At 46.1% G+C, this 26761-nt stretch overlaps 2 protein-coding genes across 2 annotated transcripts in view; one reads left to right on the forward strand and one right to left on the reverse strand.

Moving 5' to 3' along the window:
* The window catches only part of LOC142588015 (leukocyte elastase inhibitor-like), a 29263-nt gene extending 2910 nt beyond the window's left edge, over window positions 1–26353 (reverse strand). The window contains exons 1-3 of the mRNA XM_075699443.1: window positions 26206–26353; window positions 24501–24668; window positions 21171–21395 (exon numbers count right to left, since the gene is read on the reverse strand). Coding sequence (XP_075555558.1) covers window positions 21171–21395; window positions 24501–24644 — 369 coding nt within the window. The 5' untranslated portion in view covers window positions 24645–24668; window positions 26206–26353. The remainder of the gene's footprint in view (window positions 1–21170; window positions 21396–24500; window positions 24669–26205) is intronic.
* On the forward strand, window positions 5054–19001 carry LOC142588014 (uncharacterized). Its single transcript, XM_075699441.1, has 4 exons — window positions 5054–5436; window positions 6744–6830; window positions 12965–13178; window positions 18805–19001. Exons 2-4 carry the CDS (start codon window positions 6789–6791, stop codon window positions 18978–18980), a joined length of 432 nt encoding a protein of 143 aa, XP_075555556.1. The 5' UTR covers window positions 5054–5436; window positions 6744–6788; the 3' UTR covers window positions 18981–19001.
* Window positions 26354–26761: the final 408 nt, after the last annotated feature.

Raw genomic sequence — 26761 nt, forward strand, 5'->3', positions numbered from 1 at the left:
GAGTGAATTTAAGCTGTCACGTGAGCACCGATGAGTTTGAGCGTACGCGGGCAACCAATGACTGCTCTCAACCAAAACTATACACGTACGCACGGAGGAAGGGAACTGAGGAGAGGCCCTGACGTCACTCTTTGTGAAGCTAAAGTGAAGCCGGAAGTTGGCGTTGTTCATGGCGTTGCTCCGTCTATCGGGCCAGCTCCCCTCTCTTGTTTACATCTCTCACGAAACCACGCCGCGCTGCGCGCAACCGTACTGCTCGGCCGCGCGCGCTCCGCAGCAATACTAAACAATCGTTAGCACGTTAGCATGATCCCGCCAAAGAGGGCAAAATTTCCCGCGGATATTCCTTCGTCCGTTGCCATTGCCATGGCGCGGTACATTGCGTACAGCCTTGCATGCGCGTTCATTTCACGAACTTTAATTCCTCCTGTCCCACCTGGCCAGAGCAACATCCGGTAGAGCACGGTCCAGATAACGCAGCGCAACAAAACACGGAGACCAACATAAACCTGCCCGCACGGCGACTTTACCACGGTACGAAACCTACGGAGCAACACGTGTGAGCGCACAGAACAATAACAAAGCCGCCATTGTGGCCCGAAAGGCGTGGCCGCTACATCAAAGAAATAAAAAATCAGCAAAAGAAAGGAGAACCTACTACGTCATTTCCTCCACACTTTTCTCCTAGCCCGCGGAGGGGGTAGTGGCTCTCCTCAGTTTCCTTCCTCCATGCACGTACGGGTTCCTCTTGTGTCCGGGGTTTTTTGTACGCCTGCCTTTATTCATATCACGAATCCCCAATTCCAATTTGCTCAGCTTTCTCCCGATCTAGGATTTACACTATCGTGATCAGCCGCAAACTAGAAGTGTGCATCTGCGGACTTCCGTATTATGGCGCACTACTTCGGTTTGGCCTCCGATAACCCGGTATACCGCGAACAAGTTCAGCTTTTGGATCGATAAACTATGTTTTCTACGCTCGATATTCGTTAATTTCGCGGTAACATGATGGCTACTACAGGAGCCTAATGGCGGAAGTTTCATTTTTTTATCGATTTTGCACAATACCCGATCGCCGGTATACATCAGTGTGACTTCACGGATTTCAAATTAGTGCGTTGTACTTGGGACGCGTTGTGCCTCAGAAGAAGTTCTTGGCACTTGCCGAGTTCACACTCCGACCATTTTAGAATACGATGCGCGGACCATTTTCGCCGTTAAAGTTAAAGGGACACTAAAGGTTACTATTAAGTCAACGTGGACTGTTGAAATACCATCCCAGAAACCTCGAAACGCTTGTTTCGTGCCAAGGAGATATACTTATTTTAAGAGAAAATGCGTTCTGAAGCGTCCGCGTTCCTCTAGCGCAGTTCAAATCGCCCGCCCTCCGATCGAGGAGTACTGACATCATGGTCTCATAGTGACGTTGCGCCATCGGTGAGTAGAACGGTGTCCGCAGACGGCGCTACGGCTTTTCTGCGCAAAACGCAAACGCGCGGCCAGAAACAGAGCCAAGACAGCCGACAGCAGAGCGAAAGCGGGAGTTTGGTGGCTAGCGGAAGGAGAAACGCGCGACCATAAGCTGGTACTTCATTCTATGACGCAAACTTCGACGCTCGTCGCAATGGACCCTGACAACGACAGATTGGCTCGCGATGGTGGGCTCAACTTCAGCGATTTGAGCACTGGCGAGCGCGACCTGCTGCTGAGGGCTCGCGCTCCCGGCGTCGTTGCGTACTACGACGGCGCCCTCGACACCGGCTCTCCGGAGCGGGAAAGCAACGAGGGCTTCCCACGACATCACATGGACGTGGCAGTCTCGCTGCTTCTTCCAAATGAAAGCTTCGCGAGCCAGCAGAACCCTCACAGCACGACGCGATAACGAAACTACTGAAACTCCAAAGCGTGAGCGGCGCAGAGTCGAGCGCGCAGAGTCGAACGAAAACGAAACCTTTCGACCACCCATATTACTGAAGGGTAACGTCAAGATGTTATTTTTTCTTAGAATCGAATAGACGTAGACAAGTAGCATTTTTCCCGTCTTATAATCGAATGAAATGATATTTTTAATACGACCCTATTGAAAATCCCAGCATTGCCCATCATGAATTTTATGCTGGGCATGATGTAAAATGTGCTGGGCATGATGGAAAACTTGGTGGTGATGGTGGAATTCATCGTGGGTATAATGGGTGGATGGTGGGTACAGTGGTAGATGGTGGGATGTATTGGTGGGATACATACTGGATGACTTGTCTCAATGGTGGGCGGGCTGGGTGAATGGTGGGTGTAGTGAGTGGATGGTGGGATGACTACTGGGTGACCTGTGTAAATGGTGGGTGAATGCTGGGCGTGCTGGGAGGATGGTGGGTACATACTGGGTGAACTGTGGGAATGGTGGGTGAATGGTGGATGTGCTGGGTGAATACTGCATGTACGTACTGGGTCAAATGTAAATGGTGGGTAAATGGTGTGCATGCTGGGTGAATGGTGGGTGTACTCGGTGGTTCGTGAAACACATAGTGAAGAAAAATTTTGCTTTATAGCACGATTTCTACAGCTTGATTGCTATGATATTTCAACCCCACTAGAGGCATTTTACTGTCAAGCAGGAACAGGACACTTATTGAAGAAGGCAAAGAAGACAAAATTAGTCACAATGTGACGTCATGTCCCACTTTAAAAACACAACCTGATCAATATTTAATTTAAAATTGAGAGACCTCTTTAAGGAAAATGTAAATTTCTTAGTACAAAAAAAAAAGAACAGTATAAAAAAATATTTTCTCAACCGGGATTCGAACTTGGGACCTAAGGATCACGAGCCTCGCATCTTACCACTGCACCACGGCGCTGTTATCTCTCAGCGTACATTTTGGCTGTGTCAGCAGTAAAAACCACTGTCTCCGTTGCTGTTTACATTTGTATTTTAAAAGCCAAGATGTGGGTTCCCTCCACCGCGTCAGCTGCCACATCTCTAGAAGAGCACAAGTGTTGTTACGATCGACAGGTAGTACATCGTGGAGTGATAACACATCGATTTTGCTGTACGATATGCATATTGAATAAGAAATTCAGAAATAGACAACGGTGACCGGGGACATTGTTAGGGTTGTTACTGCTAATTTCGACAGTTGTCTCTCGCTCTTTACACTTTTGAGCGCGCGCATAATTCGTGTGCTCAACGCAAAATAGCTACATAAACACTCGTGGATGAGTCTTCATTCTGACAGCATACTGGCTTCTCACGGCAGCGCTGTACCAGATTAATGAGACCCGAGCGAGACAAGTTTTCACGCAACTTTGTGGAACAACCGAAAACTTCTTTTCCGCTTCGCATAAGCTTCTGCAATAATTCTGGGAAATTAACTAATGTGACAGTGTAACCGCACATGTAAGTCCACAGGCTTGTGTGCCACATCTTACCAAATAAAACAAAACGGATACGCAGCCATTCCCGCAGATGGTATGATTTTGATCAGCGGCCGATTTTGAGGAGGCGGGTAGGTGCCGCGTCGTCACGGCACAATTATAACAATTGGCCACGTCGACTTTAATACCGGTGTCGGTGCTATCAGCATTGGCGGCTTGAGAGAAGCACGGTTGAATACCGCGCAAGAGAAAAGTACAGTGCACACCACCGATGCAAAACTGACAAACAATTTTAAAGGGCAGCGACGGAAAGCGCTTCTGTTGCGACTTCAGAACTCTTGGCCGTCGCGACCGGATGTTTCTGTTGCGACGTCAGAATTGCTGTCGTAATGTCAGAGTCGCTGTCATGATAGAAAGTTGTTGTTCCGACTTAGAACTCTTGTTGTCGCGACAGAACGTTTCTGTTGCGACTTCAGAGATCTTGGCCTTCGCGACAGAATGCTTCTGTTGCGACATCAGAATTTCTGTCGTAACGTCAGGAATGTCTGTCAACTACGGAAACGTGAGGAACTTCTGTCGTACAACAGAAATTTCGCTAGTTGCGACATGAATTCCTGCTGTCTTCTTCAACTGCGGTACCTTGTGGATTCTATCGCAGACGCAAGTAAATCACAAAGCTAATGAAGAAACACTGAATAAAACCGTGCATAAGCAGCCGCGTCTATTCGCTGGAATGCACGGTAGCACTTGGCTGCGAACATATTGTACACCGCCGCACATTTCTGGCACCACCACATAGGACACATTCACGCGGCAGAGACATGCGGTTTTTTCCAGGAATATTCGTGCGCCGCACGATAAATACAGAAGGCATGCACGACAGGAGCGCAATACGCACACATTCACCACACCAAAACGAAAGCAATGCGGATGACACGGGTGTAACCCGCGCCACACGAGCGATTAATTCTCGTAGATTTGATGCTTTCTGACTGAATAAGTTACAACGCGCACGGAAACATCGCACACTGGACGTGTACCTCCGAGATCATGTCAACAATTTCTATTGCTACAGTAGAGGGTGACGAAAGCAACAAGTCGTTTAAAACGAAGTGACGGCGCAGGTTGCACGGGCAGTAGCGCAAGGCGTCGTGGGTGGGCATGGATGGGCTTCAAAACAGCTGAAAGTAGGCGGCAAACTTTCCGGAAGGGAGCAATGGGAGACTTGGCTCGCCAGCCTCGACCAGGCACGGCGGACCGCACAAGCCAGTGGAGTTCTGGGCTAGGGGCTCCACCCCCTCACTTTCTACACCTTTTTTTTTCTTGTTTACTAAACCTTCTTATATATATTTCTTCAAATTACAGCCCAGAGAAGGCTTCCTAAGAATGGCATACGCGAATCTCGAAGGCCATCTTTTTACTGCCCGCATGCGACGGAAGCTCCTGGAAATCGAAAACACGTCATAGAATTTCTTTCTACGCTAAAGTATAGCGGATAATATAAACTGTGCGATGGTTGTTTATGTATTGCAACATCTATATGCAGTTGGGCGCAACAAGGCACAAAGCGAGTGTGTGCTGGTTATTATTTTAGTCATAGCGGAGGCCAACCAAACTCCCAATTTCACAGGTGGCGCCACCCACCACCCCGTTTCAAAGTGGTTGCTCATAGTATCCATCCACCAATCTTGTTCTCTTGTTTACATGTGCTGTCGGTCGTACGAGTTGCTACGATGTGTTTGTTTGATCGTGTTTTTGCGTTTGCTCTAATGAATTGTGACATAGTTCGCGTGCACAAAAGTGCCAGAAGATAGCTTGTGTCTCGCTGCAAACTCGCGGTATGCGTGGTGCGCCAGGCAAACGTGGACCAACGATTTTCATGCCATGGAGTGCGTTCCCTTTGTCCGTGGTGGTTGTGGAGAGTTCGGTGGGCGCCGCAAAGAAATGATGCGCATTATTAGCGTTCCGCAGGTCGTCCACTACGCAACTGCATGTATGCGGGAATAACTTTGCAGCTCCGGCAACTTGGAGGGCGCTTTTCGACCGCATCGTACCATTTAAAAGGTGAGTACACGCATGCTGTGCTTGCTTCTCGTGTGTGCCTAGAGTGCCTTGCGAGCGTAAGAAATCGAACTCCCGCGACGACATTGACTGTGCCGATGCTTGCTGAGCGTTGTTTGACATAATTTGCTTGCGCAAGCTTATTGGCTTAATGCTAAATTGAAAGTCTTGGTGAGCGCTTCCTTCCGGTGAGAGGGATTAGGTTCGGCAACAGTCCTCATTTGCGCGAGCTGCCACTTTTCTGCTAAAGTTGGATAATAAAGACTCATCTGCCTCTTTACCTATTCTTACTGCAATGACGTTTCCTCTCTTACTTATGCTTCGAGGTTGAAAATAATGTCTGTTTACGCGGTTGTCGGTTTGTGAGCAGTTATTGGGAAAAAGTATAAACACCATGCAAGTGATCTTGCGCGCGACAGCGACGCGATGTAGATGGCTGTCGCGCTCGCTCGTTCCCTACAAGTCGTACCCCATGCGAGCGGTCTTGCGTGCGACAGAGACGCGATGTAGATGGGTGTCGCGCTAGCTCGTTCCGTACAAGTCGTACCCTATGCGAGCGACGACATTGAGAGCCGTCTCCCCGGTGTTGCCGGTATGAGGGCAGCAAATACGCGCCAAAAGTGTGCTTTATTAATTTAGTTTGCTGTGTTTTACTCAAAGGAGCAGCGTAAAACATTTCTTTAAAGTCTTGCAGTAGGTTCTTAACCTTGCACGTATCAAAATAGTCGTTTGCTTGTTCCGTGCAACAAGCGGTAGTACTCGACTGATGTACAATTCCGGCTTCGCGCTATTGTCTGTTCGCTCATAGCACTTCTGGGCGACGAGCGACGAATTCTAGATTTCCAGAACCAGGCGACAAAGAACGAGCGATATGTTCGCGCGACGGCCCGTTTTCTCGCTCAAAGCCGTCGCGCACAAAATCTCCCTCATAGGGTTCGGGCAAAAAAATTTAAGCAATTACGGCTTGCTACTACTACAGCTTACGTTTTGAGACAAGGTGTTTTGACATAACTTTGACATAACTAGAGATGACAAGGGAAAGTTGCTTAACTGATAGAAAAAAAAATGAATTGTTACGTAAACAAACATTTGTTTGTAATGTACTGTAGCTGTAGGTCTTAAAAATTTTATTGTCATGAAGAGGTCCCTATTATCACAATATTCATCAGTAACTTTGACCTTGTGCTCTGTTCCCACCCTGCAGTGGTGCAAACATTGTTTTTGTGACTTTTTCTGTGCTCCTTGCATGTGTTCACAATGACTTCTTTAAAGTGCCACTGCTATAAGTTAACACAGAACCTATCTTGCAGGGGCAAGGCCGTGACCAACAACAGCGTCCACATCAGGGAGGAGCTATGGCTGCAGCAGCACTGTGTGTAATCGGATGGTCTGGTCAGGTATGACTGAAGTGTATGTGTTTGCAAAAGTAGGATCTCGGTATCATTCGTCAATAAGTTTATGGACATATTACTCAGCAATGCTTACTAAATAGGCTAAATATCTGCTCAACTTTATTCAACTTGCTGCTTATTTGTGTCTGTAGACATTATGTAACCATTACCTAGTTCACTTTAAAACTAGACCTAACATGTCTTGAGGTTTATTTTTTCTTGCATCAATCACTTGGCTGCACGTTACATTTTATTTTGCTTAGTACACATTATATCTACCTCTTGTTATTTTGTTTTATTGATTTGACTTTCCTGTGTTACACCTTTTATATCCACTTTTTTTTTCGTTTAGGCTACACGCTTGTGCAGTTTCTGCACACGTAAGGATTAAAAGTGTAATGGGCCAAATATGTCACAGGTCTAAGCATGCAGCATGCTTACCATTGTTTAACATTGGTATTACAATTATTGTGAGGTTTACTTGCACGAACAAGACTAATTGAAAAAAGTTGGACAAGACAGTGCACTAGACTTCAACTTACAAGCTTTATTCAGAAAACACGCAATGAGGCCCCACCTTATGCTCAAAAATATCTGCAGACAGATGCATAAATAAATGTTCCACATGGGAGGAAACCAAATGCGCAACAAAGCCAATACTGCCCACAACAAACCATTACAAAGCATTCAGCAGGTTCTTCTCAAGGTACAACAAACACTCCTTTATCAGTGAGTTCCAGTGAAGGAGTGCTTACACATTCATCATCAGCCTTTGAAATGCCAAACACCCAATATTTCCTTATCTAACTGCCTGCCAAACCGTCTGAGCACTTGCTTGTTTTGAAAACACAGGTAGCATTTACGAGCACATCGTCGGCAGTGGTCAGCCAAATGGGCAGTGCCTGCTAGAGTGTTTACAGCGTTCCGGTGCTCCCTTAGCCTCTCATTCAAGAACCTGCCCTTTTGTCCAATACAGCACTTTCTACAGGGAAGTGAAATCTTGTATACCACCCCCACATTGCAGTTAAAAAAGTGGGTGACATGCTCCTTAGTGCATGTACCCTGATTCCCGGCGTTGCTTACCAACCTGCACATTCTTGCGAGCTCTAGTGGCGCTGAAGAAAACACCTACACTGCACTGGTTTGCCACATTGTTTAGGTGATGGGACACCCCATGTACAGATGGCACAGCCACAGGGCGCCCACTGGGACGTGCGTTATTGCACCGAGCAGCTGCCAGATCTGTTTTTACCTCTTTAATGAGGCTCCCAGTAGTTGACACCAAAGTGTTATCGAGATACCCGGCCCTACATAAATGGCTCGCTTGTTGCTGAGCGCTGCAGGAAACCTGGTGCACAAGATTTAACCAGAACAGCTCTCGGGCAGCTAGGAGCTATGCATCCTTTAACATGGAGTATGCCAAACGGTAGTCGAGCAAGGGCTTCGTTTTCCTAAGAGAGTATATATAATAAGGAAAGTATGATTTAAAATTATACGAATATCGAATGATTGCAGGTGATCATCTTCTGGCAACTCATGTGTGAACTTGAGTCCTACTGAACACTGTTCGAAAACACCCACAATGTTTTTAACAGCAAAGCCAGCACAACAAGAAAGTCATTAGCACTACCACATTGCCCACTGGACGTGCAGTAACGCATGTCCCAGTGGTAGCCGTGCAGCTCTGCCATACATACACAGGGTGTCCCACCGCCTAGAAGAAAGGTGGCGAACAAGTTTGGTGTAGGCATTTTTTCGGCACCGCTAATGCTCACAAGAATATGCAAGTTGGTAAACATTGCCGGGCGTCAAAGTACATGCACTAAGGAGCATGTCACCTGCTTTGTTAACTGAAATGTAGTGGTGATATGCTACATTGCACTTCCCTGCGGAAAGTGGTATATTGAACAAACAGGTGCCTGAATGAGTGGCTTGGGGAGTACCGGAATGCTGTAAATGCTCTCACAGGCGCTGGCTACTTGGCTGATCACTGTTAAAGTACCCATAAGTGCTCCCCATGTTTTCATAGCACACAAGTGCTCAGTCAGTTTGCCAGGCAGTTATATAGGGAAATGTTTGAGGTGTTTTGCATTTCGAAAGCTGCTGATGAATGCATAAGCACTCCATCACTGGTACCAGCTAATAAATAAGTGTTGTGTCTTCAGAAAAATCTGGTGAATGCTTTGTAATGGCTTCTTGTGGATGCTTATCAGCTTCTATGTGCATTTCGTTATCCCCTATGTGGTACATTCCTTTATGCATCTGTCTCCACATTAACTGAGCATGCGGTGGCCTGTTTGCATGTTTCTTCTGAATAAAGCTTGTCAGTTGAAGTCTACCGCTTTGGCTAGTCCGACCTTTATTCCGTACGCCTTGTTTGTGCTAGTAACTATGTCACAGGAGCTGTGTCAACGCCAACTAGCCTAACCTTCTCCATTTTTTCACAATTATTTCTCAAGTTCCCAGAACAATAGACACGAGCTTGAATTTCTTTAAATGGTAAATGAAGGCCAGTATTCACTGTGCTGTAAGTACTACAGCAGTGAAGAGTTTTCTAGTAAGCTTGCTTTCTTTCTCTACATTTATTTATATTCTTCTTAAGCTATACCCATTCATGCAAGTAGGCATTGTGGCAGAGTCTGTGTCCAGTTGCATCGTTTTCGACTTTGTCTATACTGCATAGACCACATAGTTGGTACATAGTTCAGTCTATTGATGCACTATCATTAAATAAGCATGCAGTTTTGCACATGCAAGATTGCCTGCTCGCTATTGCTAAACATTTGCTGGTTATTGCTATGTTGCTCATCAAGTGAACTTGATTTCAACAGCACCACACAGAACATCTGTTTGGCAGTGGTGTAATTTTAATAGTGACTATCAGCCAACAAGCTCTAAGTCTACAGCGGTCCAGAAATAATTCTATTACTTTGGGTCTCTCCACATATTTGGTTAGCACAGTGGGCAGTTTTCTATTTATTCTGCTTGGTGCTGTTCACGTGAGAATATTTTCAACTAGCAAGTACAAAGTGTAATGCTGTCAAAAGCCTTTGATTACTGGGCAAATGAATTGAAAGCATGGTACGTAATCCAAAAAGTATTTTTCACAAAATACTAGTGTCAAGAACAAGCATCATATGCACTGCAACTCATGGTTTTATGTTGGTATGCAGGTATCTCAAGCTAAGGGTGCTTGTGCATGTATTTTCCACATATTAGCTAATGCTTTAGCTACATGAAACTGTCTATGTTCTGGCTGCTGAAGTCAAATTTGTGGTTGATGAACCTGCTTGTTTTTGCTGTGCACTTACATTTCTGTTGTTTCTTAAGGGTTGTAGCCATGTGACAACTGATGTATTGCAGCAATGTCAAAGGTAGCTTCCACCCATTATGGCTACAGTGTGCCAACAGACACCTGTCGCCGTATTGGTGCATTTTCTGAGAACCAGCCGTATCCTCTAGGTGAAATTTGTAGTGTCGTTTTGAGTTTGCCAGTCAGTTCATATAACTTGAGGACAAAATTTACACAGTGAAGGAAGGGAGACCATACAACATGACCAGTGATGACTGAATATTTTGATAGAAGGAATAAAAATAACACTGAGTGTGTGCTTATATTGTGCACAAGTTCCTTCAGAAGGAAAATGTGAGTTGTAATACAAAGGCAAAAAATCACAATAAACAGTACTTGCGTAAAAAAAGGTGAATAGTCAGACTAATTTCTATCCCTTGTCATCTAGAAAGGACGCCTTTTTTCATGCATTCATAATGGGGGCTTGCTCACACGTCTTGTGGCATGCCTCTCTGATTTCTCTTGTCAATTTTTCACCGTGGGTGGAAACAGATAAACTAATTTAATCTGGCCTAAAGCCCTATCGCGGCAATGCACGGCCAAGTCAGACGAGCATGCCGGTCTTCTCAGTAAAATGTGGTGATTTCTTTGGTACATATTTAGTTCCTGGCCTGTCAGCTTCCTAACATTGGAATGCAGTACACTGCCCCTAACACACACTAGACATATTTCGTGGTATGTTTAACCAAGCGTACCTCGCTTGCCTGCTCGCTTTTCTCAGTTCACTTGTAGACTGTGCGGCATACCTGCCTACTTTATTTTTTCTCTCGAAATATGTGTGCATAGCATTCCACAAGCGCATTGAGAAAGGCGTCCAGGCAAAGGAGATTTGTATAAATTACCACTAAATATGTCTTGTGTCCGTCACTAGTAGTGTATTCTATGCCTCTGTTCATGTGTATGTTTGGTCAAATGCACAGGGTCGTCAACTCTTGGCACGAACACGACTCAGCGTGACCACGCCCCGCGGAGTGCCAGCGTGCATGGCGCAGGGGGGATGTGGAGCTTCGTGTCATCTGCTAAAGTGCGGGAGCACGCCATGCTTTAGCGGATGACACATGACATGAAGTCCCACCTCTAAGCCCCTGTGCGCCTGCGCCGCTTAGCTCCGTTGCACAGCCATGCAATGCGCGCTGGCAATCCGCGGAGTTCGGCCACTCTGCACCATCTTCGTACTAAGAATAGACGGTCTTGTACATGGGGCAGACTGGCCGCTGTATAAGCATGTGCCCAGGAGAGCACCATTATTCACTCAAGGGACAAGCATGCTCGTCCCACTTGACAATGCATTGACACAACTGGTGATGTACGCCAGATTTAGATTGTTCATCTCTTTTGTTTACTTAAGGCAACCGATTGATCAACAATATTACTGAGGCATACCATTTAAAAAAGAGGGACATCTGTCAGCCAGTGCTCATTATGATTGCATTACAAAGAGGAATACTCTCTAAATGACACGGAATAGTGATCACTCCGTGCTTATTTGTTCTATTTTTATGCAAGTACTGTTTATCATGATTTTGTACATTTGTATTGCAACTTGTGCCCTTTGTCTTAAAAGATCGCTTGTGCAGTGCAAGGGCACACGCAGTATAAATATTATCTTAAATTTTTGCACCAAAATTAATGTTGAATTGGTAGCTTTTGTGTCTTGTTGTCTTCTTTCTGTCCCTTGTATCACTCAAAAAGTAAACATTAACGTACACCAACTTTCTTAATTATACTTGCCCGTCAGTGTTGATAAACATGAAATGTTGTTTTCAGCCAGAATATTCTTACCATTTCTCATTTCCGGTCAGCATAGTGCTAATCCTTTGGCTTTTTATAAAGCGTGCTAATATGTACTTCTGATTAATGCAAAAGTTAGTTCTAGTTGGTGGTAGCTGAACTTGGACATCATGACAAGTGCAAGGGCACACACACACACAAAGAGACACAGTCTGAACGGGCGCTAGACATCAACTGAAGGGCTTAATGACAAAAAACAGCAACGCACATATTGCGCAAAAACCTACAAAAAGATGTAGAAGGTGCAATTGTCCCTAAAGAGAATTCCGCTGCCGCTGTACTAGCGCTGTACTGTTACAACAAACATTTCAAACCTGGTCGCAGTAAAAGGAGCGTGCACACTGAGTTCTGAAGTTTGAAGTTGTGACGGGACTTGGCGCATTCGTCGCTGCAGTTTAGTCATGACGAAAATATAACTGCTGAGATGAGTGAGTGGTGCGAGTGGTTTTCAGAGCCCACAAGGGAATTCACTTGTTTTAAACCATGCAAGGGTAATCTTACTTTCAAAGCATGTCTCCAATGTTCTTTAGAACAAGGCCATGTAGTGTGTGATGGTGGTGGATTTTGGAGACTGGCGCGCGTAGGTCTCTAGGTAACGTGCTTCACTGTTCTCCGTGTGACACTGCAATCTTAAAGGCCTTGACGTCACTCGTTCTTGCACTGTTCTCTGCATGGCGGTGCGCCTATTTGAATCAATTGTTTCGCTTTCTCTGTTAATTTCATTATTGCAAGGTTAGACTGTACGAAATATGAGTGTTTGCTGCCCTTAAAATGGGAAAATTTTATTAGTTTAATCCTTTACACAAAAATGAATTTCTTGGTGAGGTTGGGTTTAACCCCAGTTTTTTTTAAACTTGTTCGAGGGGCAGAAATACTAAATTATAGAGTTGCATCAGAAATTGACGGATCTAATTAACCTATATCATATTGTTTTATACAAGTGCGTTTTAGTGTTAAGAATACTGCTCAGGAAAAAAACACTTCATATCTATTGCAGGTACAGATTGGTGTGGGATTTGTGATGCAACTCAACAAGTGGCATTACATATTCAAGTCTGCTTCCGACGGAAAGTGCCCATTAGAGGTGGCATGGCACCTGTGGACACTAGTGCAAGCAGGTGAAAGCAGCCTGACTGGACAGGCCTGCCGGACAATGTGCCGCGCATCTTGGAAGCTTCCGGCAACACCGGAGAAAGTGGCTGCTTTGAAGAGTAAGTCAACAGTCACCTCATTTGAGAAACATAACTGCATATCTACAAGTTATCTGAATGAGTTAGCATTACATGATGTATACAGAGCGACAAGAAATGCCAAAGCAAGAATGAGGCAAGTGCCTATATATTATATCTTTTTCTTCTGCTGTATATGCACTGTGTCTCGACACACAATTTAAATGTCTCTGTGGGTATGAAAAACAGCACAACATAATTTCGGGATATGGGTTTCCAGCGAAAATCGCCCACAAAGTTTCCCCCATAATCAGTTTCAATTAAAAACAATCAAGAAAGTCGGGTGGCTACACGAGCGGTTAATTTTGACAGGACCTTGATAGCTTGCATTCACCTGCTGCTCATTGTCTTAACAGAAGTGAACATTTAAGCACCTCATTGTCTTTGAAATTTCTAATGTAGACTTGGCATGCGTTATTGTAGCTTTTCACGCTGCAGCTTTCATTTCACTTTTTTGAAATAATGCTTCTCAAGAAAATTGGGTTCCGACACAGCTTGGCAAATTGTATGGTCTAAAAGAAGCTTTTTAAACTACTGCCGTCGAAAGTGTTGACTGTGGTCAACTGATGTGCTGCTTTACAATCTGCAGCATTCACAGCCATGCAATTTCAAAACACTATTCTGATTATTGGGATGTAAAAGTTATAAACAGGGATAAAGTGCCTCGGAAAGGGTGGCCAACGTTTCGTTAGGAGGACCTATCTTCTCAAAGGCTGCCTTGTCATCCTCGGCATGTTGGTTTTAAAGTGTTAGTAGAGTGACGTCACATGCAGTTGTCAGGAGTGGCTGGTTGTAAAGGGAGAGACTTGAAGGAGAACGAGCGCGGTCGCCTGATGTCTGTAAGCATGATTCCTAAGACGTAGGAACAATAGTGGGAGTGGGAAGGCGGGGAGAAAAGGAGAAAAAAAGAGACCAAGAGGGAAAGAAAGAACAAGAAAAGAAAAAGAAGGGCATAGGAAGGTGTTAGGGAAGCAAGAGGTTAGGGAGCATTCAGGGGTGTCTTTGGCAGCATGTTCTTGTGGCTTTAAAGGAGCCGGTGAGGCGGTCAGTGCTCGAGTAACAAAAACAACCCGAAAAGACATTAGTTGAAAGAATGACTTGAGTAGCATAGCAGCAATGCGTCGGATAATTTAGAAGGAGTTAAGATGGCAGCAAGGAGTCTGGAATGCAGTGCATAGGGTAGCTGGAAGGCAGCGGCACGGTCTTTCTAGGGACGTTAGTCCCAGTAGCTCAACGTAGGTGTCGTCACAGCGGTATGCAGAAGTGGCGATACCCTGTGTGGCTGAGGCACCGAAGAAGGTATCCTGGCGCCTGGGATTTTGGAATATGTTGGTGAGGGTGTTTCGAAAAAATAGAATAATGAACAGACAAATATGGGGGTGAACTGAAACTGGAATAACAAATAAGAGGGTGGCATGAGCAAAAGCGGGCGGAAGCAGATGTACATGGGAAAACATATTTATGCGAACATATTTATGGGGATTCTACAGACTTCCTATTGTGCTGCACTGACAGGCCCCACACATACCTACGATACATAGACGACATATTCATAATATGGTGACATGGTCAAGACAGCCTAGATAAATATGTAGGATTTCTAAATTCTTTTCAGCCAACAATAAAATTCGCATCAAAATCTTCAGTGGAGCGCATAAACTTTCTGGACTAAACAATATACATTGACACTGGGACACTAATGACAATGCTGTATGGAAACCTTTTGACAAACAACAGTACCTAGAATATACAAGCCACCATCAAGCCACATTGCAAAGAAGGCATCTTTAAAGGCCAAGCACATGGCTACGTCACATGTGTGTTGAAAACCAAGACTACATAGATAGACTTGATCACCCTAAAGAAACCCTATCAAACGGGAACCACCCAAAGAGTGCCCTTCAGAAAGCCTGCACCGATGCAACCAAACTTGACTGAGCCGACGTGCTCAAGCCCCACCCTAGGATCACAAGAACAGCGCCTCTTCTTACTACTAAATTCTCACACTCCCAAACATGAACAACATCCTCAATAAATACTACCCAATTCTCACCAGCAACCAGAAACAAGATTTTTCCCGCCCTGCCCAGAGTAGTCTTGAGATGCAACACTATAATATTAAGGATATTCTTGTATGTGCCAAACTAAAAACAACAACGAAGTTGGGAACCAGTCCCTGTGGCCGCCCGGGTGCTCTACATGCAAACATATTTAATCTACTACTACAGTAATAAGTACAGCATCAAATTACTCAAACAACGTAACTTCGAGTTTCATCTGCACATCAAGCAATGTAGTCTACTGTCTAGAATGTGCCACTTGTAGCAAATAATACATAGGTGAGACAGGACAAAAAATCATAAAAGACTGAACGGTCACCGCGCAGGTACAAAACAATTTACCTAAAGGAGTAGCCACTTCAATGAACATGTCATATGTGACAAAGCAAGGCTCTATAGACTACAAATTTCCGCTCACCTCGCTAGAGGAAATATCTGGAATCATACCTCATACACAAGTTTAAATGCCTACATCCAATGGGAATCAATTTAACACAGCAACTTAGAATCTTTAAAAACTTTAAAGCTGTAACTTAAATCGGAAAGCCTCATGTCATCAACCAAGGCGCAAAACACATTGTGCCACCAGCTAAACTTAATTCTTAACCTCACCTATTCCACCGTTTCTAATTTTTACCTGCTTACTACTCAATTTAATATATTCTTTCGTGTTTTAATGTTTATATCAACTGTATGACCCCTTTTCCCATGTACACCTGCCTCCGCCCGCTTTTGCTCATGTAACCCTCCTATTTGTTATTCCACTTTCAGTTCCCCCCTTTTGTCTGTTTTCTATCATATTTTTTGAACACCCTCACCACCACAATCCAAAATCCCAGATGCCAGGATACGTTTTTCTGCGCATCAGTCACACAGGGTATCACCAGCTCTATATACCACTGTGACGACACCTGCGTTGAGCTACTGAGGCTGACATCCCTAAAACACCATGCCTCTGCCTGCCAGCTACCACATACATTGCATCCCAGACTCCTTGTCGCCATCTTAATTTCTTCAACATTACCCGACGCGTTGCTGCTACGCTACTCAAGTCATTCTTTCAACTGATATCTTTTGGGGTCTTTTTTGTTAGGTACTCGCACACTGACCGCCTGACCAGTTCTTCTAAAACGGCAGAAAGATGCCGCCAATGACACTCCTGAATGCTCCCTAACCCCTCACTTCCTTAACACGCTCCCATGCCCTTCTTTTTCTTGTCTTTCTTTTTTTACCTCTTGGCATCTCTTTTTTTCTCCTTTTCTTTTGTTTCTTTTCTCGCCGCCTTCCTATTCTCACGGTCTTGTGCCCTCGTCTTAGGAACCATGCTTACAGACGTCAGACGACAGCGCTCATTCTCTTTAAAGTCTCTCCCTTTACAACCAGCTGCCACTGACAACAACTGCACGTGATGTCACCCTACTAGTCCTTTAAAACTAACATGGCAAGGATGACCAGGCCACTTTTGACGAAGATAGCTCAAAAGTTGGTCAGCCTTTCTGAGGCACTTCATCCATGTTTATAACCTTCATACCACTGTGTGCTATTCCATCTGTCAGCCGCTTTCTTGATTTTAGATCTTCTGATTATTGAAGTTTGTAAGACATGGCCTATCAGCACTTTCGGCATACTTTCAGTGATCTCATTTTTTTAAGCATAAGAATGAGGAAAGAACTGCTACACAAAGAAAGCACCTCGAACATTAGTCGCATGTACGCTCTGATCTGCATAGCTGATCTTGTTCTACGCAAAGCATCCTAAAATTTTCATGCCTCTTGTCGGTGCCAAGGAAAGCAAGGTGCTGGGCATCATGCGGAATTCCAGCGCTTTCCGCCAGCCTGGATTAGAAAGGACTGTATAGTGTGGCTGTAACTGGCATTCTTCTGCCAAGATTCAATTGTTTTATGGATCAAAATACCAGGTACTCTTGTAGTCGCATCAACACTCTGCCGAAGATTTCATTTCCTACATAAATATGTTTTTTTAAACAGACGAGCATGAAAGATTGCTCTGTATTACGTTAAGATGCTTCTTTGGGCTTTTTTTTACATTGAAGATGTAGGTTACCTTAGCAAAGTAGCAATATGGAGATTGAAAAGTAGAAAAAAAATGGCAGATCCCATGCACTGTGAGAATCGATGTACACGAAGCACACATTGTTTGCTTTGATTGACAATAATTAACGGTGATGTTAGTGGCAAGTTTGTAATTTTTTCAGTGTTTAGTCCAATACGAAAGTGGCGAGTTGATGTTAAGCATTACCTTGCATGCACCACTTCTGTTTGTCTGCATAGCCCACAGAACACACAGGGAGATGTGTTTGCTTGAGGCGTTGTTGCGAGTCATTGTTCATAATCTCTGAGAAGGAATGGAGCGTTGTCATTGCCTCACATGGCGCACCGCATCATGGCAGAAATATTAAACTTTAATTGAATTATGAGGCTGTGCATACTTCAATTAGCTATTGTAATTGTATGTATACAATGTATACATAAATTCGCGGTCTGCACTACATTTCACTGCGTAGCGAAGACGCTCCTGTTCTGTGTGACACTTCTTTCAAGTCTGGGTGTCCTCGACGTCGAGTGCACGCCTTGCTGGCGCGTGTTAATGGGCTCCTTCTACATACATGGCGAACACACTGTTGAGATTCCAGCTCAAAGCGCTCTCTTCAGACTAAGGACGATTCTAATGTTTACACTATCACAGCCCAGCAGCTGCATTTTTCTCGCATAGAAATTAAAACCAGCACAGCACGTGCAATACACACTAACGGTGAAATGCTGGGGCAGCAGCGCCGGTCAGGATGTGCAGAGGTGAGCGCCATCTAGTAATGTTGCAAGAAATCCAACGGCACGCATGACAAGACCATAGCAGCTGCAGCGCCCGTAATGTTGGGAGAAGAGGCAAAAAAAGCTTCACTTTAAAACATTAGTTGCCATCATTTGCAGCTAACTAAAGCTTACAAGCCAGCCATTATACAGCTTTTACATGAAATCTTTTATGCCTATATGGCAAATGCTAAAGTTACGACTTCCTCACCAACTGCACGAGCAACAAGTAAAGCTAACAAATGATAGAATGGACAAATCAGACAGCTTACACCTTGCATCTCCCCTGCATGCGTTAGAGACAGTGTAGCCAAATTGTGGCTCTCTGAATTTGACAGGAATTTGGGTGGTTGAAGAGCAGACAGATTATGCAAAATCAGAAGCCAAATATCCACCCCATAAGGCTTTGAGTACAGCTCCCATGTGTCTAAATTTTGCAGTTAAGCCAACCTCCAGATGAGAAGAGGCGTGGCTTTGGCAAAAAAACATACAAAAATTCCATGTAAATCTGCAAAACAATGTGATGCATGTGTATGCATACTCACTGCAAATAAACCTGTGCTGGCTTGCGTCCTGGGTAGCATGTTTGTGTGTGACATTTGCTGCATTTTGTTATCTTAAACTTTTTTTGAAGTGATTAGAGCAGATTTCCTTCATTCACTTATTGCTAGAAATCATTGGAAAAACAATTTACTTATATTTATTGCACTCTCCTTTTAGACTGCCTGGCGAAATACAGAAGTGACCATCCAATGATGCCACCTGCACCACATCCGGAGAACCACCTTGCTTCCCTGCGAAAGCACCTTTGGAGCTCTCTTTTACACAAGCAGGACGCCAGAGCAAGCGAGTGGAAAAGTAAATACAGTACAAGTCCAGTGATGCTTTTTCAATAAAGTGTGATGATATGCTACGTAGTATGGTGCTTTACATATTCATTTGTTATGGCATGAAAATAGCCGCATCTTGGCAACATGTATATACAGACTGTACACTTCACAAGACTCAACATCACATAAAGATAACCCGTCATGAGCTTCCGAATGGCAATGGCTGCTCCTTCAATTCATCACACAACTTGCCTTTGACGTTCTGCGCCCACGATGATATCCAACCCAGTGCCCACCGTGCCACCCATCACCCACCGTGCCGCCCAGCACCCACTGTGCCCAGCAACCACCATGCTGCCCAGCACCCGCCGTGCCCAGCAACCACCATGCCGCCCAGCACCCACCGTGCCACCCGTCACCCACCATGTCACCCAGCACCCACCATGCCACCCGTCACCCAGCATGCCACCCACTACCATAATCCACCATGATGATGGATGATGGATTCCACTATGCCCAGCATCGGGCAAATTTTCAATAGGGGAGTAGTTGAGTATTAGTAACACAAATTATGAGGAGTGCTTTCGTCATCGGGCTAGTACCGGAATGTCGCTGGGGGGTCTCGAATCGTGTCATGCATTTACCTCAATTTCTCGGTTACTAAAGCTCTGTTCGCGATTATATTGACGCCTTAGACGTTCTAGAACACTGCTCTACCACTTTAACTTGAGTTTCTGGTAACCTTTAGTGTCCCTTTAAACAGACCCGAGCAGATAACATCGAAATCCGTGACGTCATGGTGAGCTGGTGCGGCAACGTGAAGGGGCGGCGGTGCCACTTTCGACCTCCTATGGCGGTGAAAAACGGTTTTAACGCGAACGCTAAGGAGCTCGTGTCGCAGAAAAGCCGGTGTCGGTGGCGTTGGCCGTGAGCGAAAAATTCCTGAAGGCAATTTTCTCAGTGTTGTGTAGAAAGCTAATTTACTGATACAGGTCAACGTAATTTTTTTCCTCTTGAATGTTAAAGCTCTCTAATAACAAAAGAACCCTTCACCCATCGCTACAAGAGGTACCGCACCGCCGGCTGTAATAAAGGGCTAATATAATAAATAGCTTTTCAGGAAACTTCTTACCGTTTGTGGTTCACCGGGTAACTACTGCAGAGGTGCAAGGCAGCAACAACGCCGGTAGCGACATCTTGCGACACTTCGTCAAACCATAATGTTTTAGACACGTGTTCTTGCTACACGAATGTTCTCGTAAAAAAATTAAAGGCAACATCTTCACGGGAGCGCGCCGCTGCCGAAAATTTCACACCAGCAGCGAAGCAGAATACGCTCGGTTACTGCTATGATAGCTCCGTGTTTTCTAGTTGAGCTGTGCCCCACCAGGTGATGCCGTCAACCGGCCGCTCACAAAACACCTCGTTTCAGAGGGGATGCCAATAAATCATCTCACGTCTACGTCTCCCCGGTAATCCGCAATTGGCGAGTTTTCCGAAAAACTAAAATTATCTATATTGACGTGCTATATATAACTATATTTAATTATTTATTTACAATACTGCCAGTCTCATATCGAGACCATAGCAGGTGGGCATATAATTATACATACAGTGCATGTTTTATATACCGACTGGTAAGATATGACATAAGAATGGTAAGATATATAGCAGGATACAATTTAAAAAAAGAAACAACAGTTGGCAACCAAGGCACACGGACCGCGCGGGGTTGTTACTCCGTCAGCCAATCGCAGAAGCAAACAAAATCGTCATCATGCGACCATTTCAAAAATGGCGTCGTACTCGATACCTCCTGCGTGTCTGCTGTTCTTGAAGAGCCTTTTTTGTCGACGGAAGCGATAAGGTGTGCAACAGGCATGGACAAAGTGTATGGAGTGAGTATTTCACTGTTCAAAAGTCCGCCGTACAGTTCATTTCACTGCTGACCCCGTTTTACTCATGAAACTTCACTGCCAGTTGAAGTGAAACTTGAGAATAAATAGTTGGAGCGAAGCAAGCGTTTTATTTTAGTTCAATAAAGAATTATACTTACTGTTCCACTATAACAGAAGAGTACAAAATTACGCACTTATAATTTATTTCTGTGGTTACCGCCTTATTTGGGTAGCAGCGAAAGTTTGAAGTACGAACTATTTGCAGCCTCGCGGAGGAACAGTGGCTGGCGGTTATGGGGGTTGAGTTGTATCCTTGAGTTGTACACTTGAGTTGTATCCGACTGCAGTATATACATACCTGTCCTCCGAACTCTTGATGTATGGCTTCTTTGAAGGAGTCCGCGAGCTCCAGGGAGGTGGACAGGTACATCTTGTTGGCCAAGCCCACGTGCAGCGTCGACAGCGGCTCCAGGATGCGTCCCACGGTGCTGAGCTCTTGCAGGACCTCTTCCTCGTGCGAAGCGCCCAGCGCGGCCAGGATCTGCTCGGCCGTGTCTCCTCGAGATCCGGCCAGAGCGGTGACCTGCAAGCGCGGTGATGATACCGACATTCTTAAAGGCCCACTCAGTGGCGTAGCTAGGACGTCTGGCACCCGGGGCCCATAGGTCTTCTGCCCCCCCCCCCCTGGATGTAGCCGGCGGAAAGAGGGGTGTCTTCAGATGTATATGACACCCCCCTCCCCCCAAACTGGCCCTTTGCACCCGGGGCCCCCCCTGTTGCTACGCCACTGGGCCCACTGCTGCGAAAACTTCACTTTCTCTAAATTAGTAACAAACGAGTAGTATATATACTGCAGGTGTGTCTGCTAACGTTATACGAGAGAGAGAAAAGGATGTATAGAAAGGCAGGAAGGTTAACCAGAGCTAGTTCCGGTTGGCTACCCTGCAAGGGGGGGGAGGGTTAAGAGGGATAAAAAAGAGCAAGCGAGCGGAAGGGGGAGATAGAGAGAAGTAACGTTATCCAAGCTGTTAAATAGAGAACTGGTACGAGGTACAATTAATGAGACCCACGGTGTTTAATTGTTCGTCAGTCCTCTTCCGCCAACAAGATCATTTTGTGTGCGAAATGCCCGGCTAATTACAAAAAAGGAATAAGTAAACGTATAATTATTGAATTCCGGGAGCGACTCTTGACGGAAGAACTGATTCCGTCCTATTAAGTCGATTTCGTCGCGATATTTCTTTTTTTTTTTTTCCAACGCTTTATTGGCAGCGCGCGCAATACTCAAAGGTCGCGCGTGATTGCGCGCCGCCAGCGGTCTCAAAAATGGATTTCAAGGGACTACGCTCGTTTGTGGCATCGAAATCGCAACGGCGCACCTTACTTTTGCTACGGCTCATTGTCTTATTAAGGCTAAACCCCATGAGAGCGACCTTGTGCGCGACGAATGAAGGATCGGGCCGTCGCTTGAACAGATCGCTCGGTCTTGTCGCTCGATCGCTCGGTTCTGCAAATCTAGAATTCGTCGCCCAGAAGTGCTATGAGCGACCACCCAATAGCGGCGAAGCCGTATCTGGATGTACGTTACTCAAATACTACCGATTGTCGCACGGAACGAGCAAACGATTGAATTTTTGTACGTGCTAGAATAAGAACTTACTGCAATACTGTCAGATATATATTATGCTGCTTTTTACAGTAAAATACATCAACTTTAATTAATAAAGCACGCGTCAGGCTAGTTTCGACTCGTATTTGCTGCCCTCAAATATCGGCAACACCGGGGAGACGTCGCTCGAAATCGTCGCTCGCATGGGGTACGACTTGTAGGCGACGGGCGAACGCGACAGCCATCTCCATCGCATCGCTTGTCGCTGTCGCGCGCAAGATCGCTTGCATGGGGTTTACCATGACAAGCGATTCGCTCGTCGCCTACAAGTCGTACCCCATGCTACCCATGCGAGCGACGAGTTCGAGCGACGTCTTCCCAGTGTTGCCGGTATGAGGGCAGCAATATAGGCGCCGAAACTAGCGTGACGCATGTTTTATTAACTTAAGTTGATGTCTTTTACTGTAAAAAGCAGCATAAAATATTTCTGAAGGTTTTGCAGTAGGTTCTCATCCTTGCACGTATAAAAATTCAATCGTTTGCTCGTTCCGCGCGACAATCGGAAGTGCTTGAGTTATGTACATCCAGTTCCGGCTTCGCGCTATCGGCTAGTCGCTCATAGCACTTCCGGGTGACGAGCGACGAATTCTAGATTTGCAGAACCGAGCGATCGCGCGACAAGACCGAGCGATCTGTTCAAGCGACGGCCCGATCTGTCGCTCGATGTCGTCGCTCGTCGCTGTCGCGCAAAAAATCGCGCTCATGGGGTTTAGCCTTTATACTTAACTCGATCGGCAAGAGTATGCAAGAGGCAAGCTGTCGGTCTTCTTCTGAGCTGCGCATTATGCGCGACGTTCGCAGTCTATATACGCAGTGACCAGGGGGTGAGCTAGATTAGTTTAGGAGCAAGCTTTAGCTCGGGTGCTCCTTTCTAAATACATGTAAAAGGAGAATTTGTCTTTCTCGGTAGCCACTGCACCAAATTTGGCGAGTTTTGTTGCATTTAAAAGAACTTAGAATCTAGTGACTGTTGGTTCCGAATTTTTGATTTAGGTCGTGAATTTTTTTATTAATAATTGGCAAAATCGCACATTTTCAGAAAACGAAACTATGAAGTTTACAACTCTGTAACTCATCAATGAGATATGATATCACAATTATGTGAATTGCATCTGATAGTGCATCTAAAGCGGGCATAATTGATGCGTTACACATGAATCTCAAAAAAATTTAGTAATGTGGAAATACAGCTTTTGTAGAACCATTGAACGGAACGTAACGAATTCGCGTAAGGTATGAATTGACATATCGAAGTTGTCCGCTTTGGATGATCTGATGGATGCCTTTACAGAAACGCGATATCTGTCCTAGATGCAGAGATTCACTTCCGACAGTCACTAGAATGTACCTTTCGCTCTCAAATGCAACAATTTTCATTAAAATCGGTCTAGGGGCTATTTAAAAATAAAGCGTTTCTGCGTTTTACATCTATTTGAATAGGCCGCGTTGCAGTTAGGCCCGAGCTAGAGCTTCCTCTTACTACCACGTTTGCGGGCATCACTTGCATGCCCGCTCCGCCCACAATTAATTCGAAGCGGCGACGCTACTGAAGAATCTATGATTCCGCTGCAACGGAGCAGTGGCACCACCTATTCCGGCGAGGACGAAAACACGGTGTTCACCGTAGCCGTGACAGATGGCGCCACCGTTCCGTTGCGGTGGAATCGGTATATTTTGAGCGGCGTCGCCGCAGACGACACACACTTCGGACATATCGTGCGGGAAACTGATGTGTGATCGTAAACAAGGTATATCACACTATAAACTCACCGTTAAATTCTACCGCTGTGCGAAATGTGAGCGCGTATACGAGCGAGCGGTTTATCAAGAAGCCATGGGTACCTGGCGCTCCTGCAACACAGTTCTAGTGACCACTGTAACACAGTACTTTTGCGCTGAATATACGGATGAGAGCTTCCACCTCCTTGAGGCATGCCCCGGATTCGCCACCTGTATAGTACTGTAATTGTATCAAACGCTGGCGTGGCGTTTGCAAAAATAGGGGTACCGCTGGCTCACCAATGCCACGGCTGTGCCGAACGGCGAGATGAAGACGTTGAGGCGCTCGCGGGACAGGGCGCGGTACAGCTGCAGCGAAAACTGCTGCAGCACGGGACGCCCGCTGGGCCGGCGGGATCGCCTTCGCCGCAGCCAAGTTGCCATGGACAGCGCCGACTTCTGCGGGCTCTGCGGAGAATATACCGGTATACTGGTTGGTATGGTACGTTGGTATTTTTTTTTAAACTTCCTTGGTATGGCGTCGCCGTCGCGAGTCGAAAAAAAATTCTCGCCATAGCCTCCAAGGTCGCGCGACGAAACAATTGCCGCGCGACTGGCCGCTGGACGTACTTTGCGCGCATTCGCGCGGGCTTCTCTCATGCTTAGAAAAAAAAAAAACCTGTGTAGCATGCATTGAGCAAGAGAAAGTAGTATCGGCAGTTTTTAATGCTGACCTACAATTTTCTCATTGACACTTTTCATCTAATTATGATATTCGAGAAGTTGATTTATTAACTAAAACTAGTCATGTAATTAGGCGGAACGCAGAAGATAACCTAAATAACTTCAAGCGACAGTAAAAAAAAAACATTACCTTGGTTCTGTCCAGCGACGTGACTTTTGCATACTTTTTAGAAGTTTGGTTCAAGTTACCTGGGACACCCGGTAATAATGCGTGCATTCACACCCGGGATCGACAGAGGCCGCGCGACGGACCGCAACAAACCAAGCCTTACGACTAGCGACCAGTTAGGAACGACTCACGGCGACCAGTGTTCACAACGGCAAGCACGACCCATAGCCTCCGAGATTCCGCCCGATCTCGGAGGCCATGCACGACCTGCCCGATGGCTACACAGAAAAAGCCTCGCGCGACTGGTGTCAATCGTGGCGTATGCACACACCTACTCGCGGTCCGCCACCGCCAAGTCAAAAAACTCTTGCTAAAGGTACAAGGACAGACCTAATTAAGAACGGCAACGCACCGTGTATCGCCCAAAGTCCGTACTTGACAAGTGCAGACATAAGGGCTATACACGGTGCTTCGCCGTGTTCCCAGTATATGATATGCACACCAACTAGCCTGACTTCCCAACGTGCAACCGTAGTTCACTAAAGCAACTAACGCCCGGCTCCCTCGCCGCTGATTGGTTCAAGTAGCTTTGCGATTCCAGTCGCGGAGCTGAATAGACAAACGCAAACGGTCGTCTTTTCCAACCAAGAGACCACTAGCGAAAGTCACGCAGCGGTGAATCACGGATCACACCGACGAGCATGGCTTCCGAGATCGGGTGGCGCTCGCGTCGCCCAATTTCTGGAAGCCATGCGGCGAGTTGTCGAGCTCGCGCCGATGGGAATGCGAAAAATCTCTACTTTTGATCTGACTACATCAGCGACAGCAACTTCTTCAGGTGAATTTTTCTTTCCAGACAGCAGAATTCTTTAGAGGGAAAGTGGAAGGGGGAGGAGGAAACGCATCGCGTCTCTGGGTGTTATATTGTGCACATTGTCAAATTCCACCTGATTGTCGAATTCACCATCTCGTTAGTTCCGATCAGCTCTTGTTGGGGCTACTTAGTCCAGGGGACTGCTGCTACAGCCACTGGTTGACTCAAAATACCGCCATTGCAGAATTCGACATGGCGAAATTATCCAAGCGTGGCCTCCAAGATCGGGCGGCGCGGAGGACGCGGTCCAGAATGGCACCTCTGCGCCGCTCACTGACCTGTACCGTGAGAAGCAGGTAGAGTCGCCAGCGCCTCGCTGGGGCCGCACCAAGGCTGGCGCAGCGAGGGCTGCCCAGCGTGGTCCAGGGCCGCGACCGCCGGAAGCAGCGGCTCGCGTTGCGCGTTCTCTTTCGCCACGAGGTCTCGCTCCATGCGGCAGCAGACCTTTTATGCCGCGAGCACGTGCCGGGGGTGTGCGATGATGATCACGAACCGATACATTGGCACACACCCACGGGCGTAGGCAGGGGGCAATGGAGTAGCCAGAAATGTTTTTGGGGGCGTGGGGAGCGGGGAGTGGCGACACGCTCTTGACCAGGGACGGGAAGAGCGAAGGGGGGGATGGAGGGGGGGGCAGCTGGGCAGGCCGCATAGAATTTGGGGGAGGTTTGGCGGGGGGGGGGAAGGGCGCTTGCCTGCTGTGTCCCCCGGAGCAAAAAAAAAAATGTTAGTATATGATGGCTGCCCAGCGCCCCCTCATCCCCCCTCCAAGTGTACCCCCGCCTTGGCTACGCCACTGACAGCGGAGTGAGATGAGGACACACCGGACACGTG

Source organism: Dermacentor variabilis, chromosome 7 (genome assembly GCF_050947875.1).
Source record: "Dermacentor variabilis isolate Ectoservices chromosome 7, ASM5094787v1, whole genome shotgun sequence".
Lineage (NCBI taxonomy): Eukaryota > Metazoa > Arthropoda > Arachnida > Ixodida > Ixodidae > Dermacentor > Dermacentor variabilis.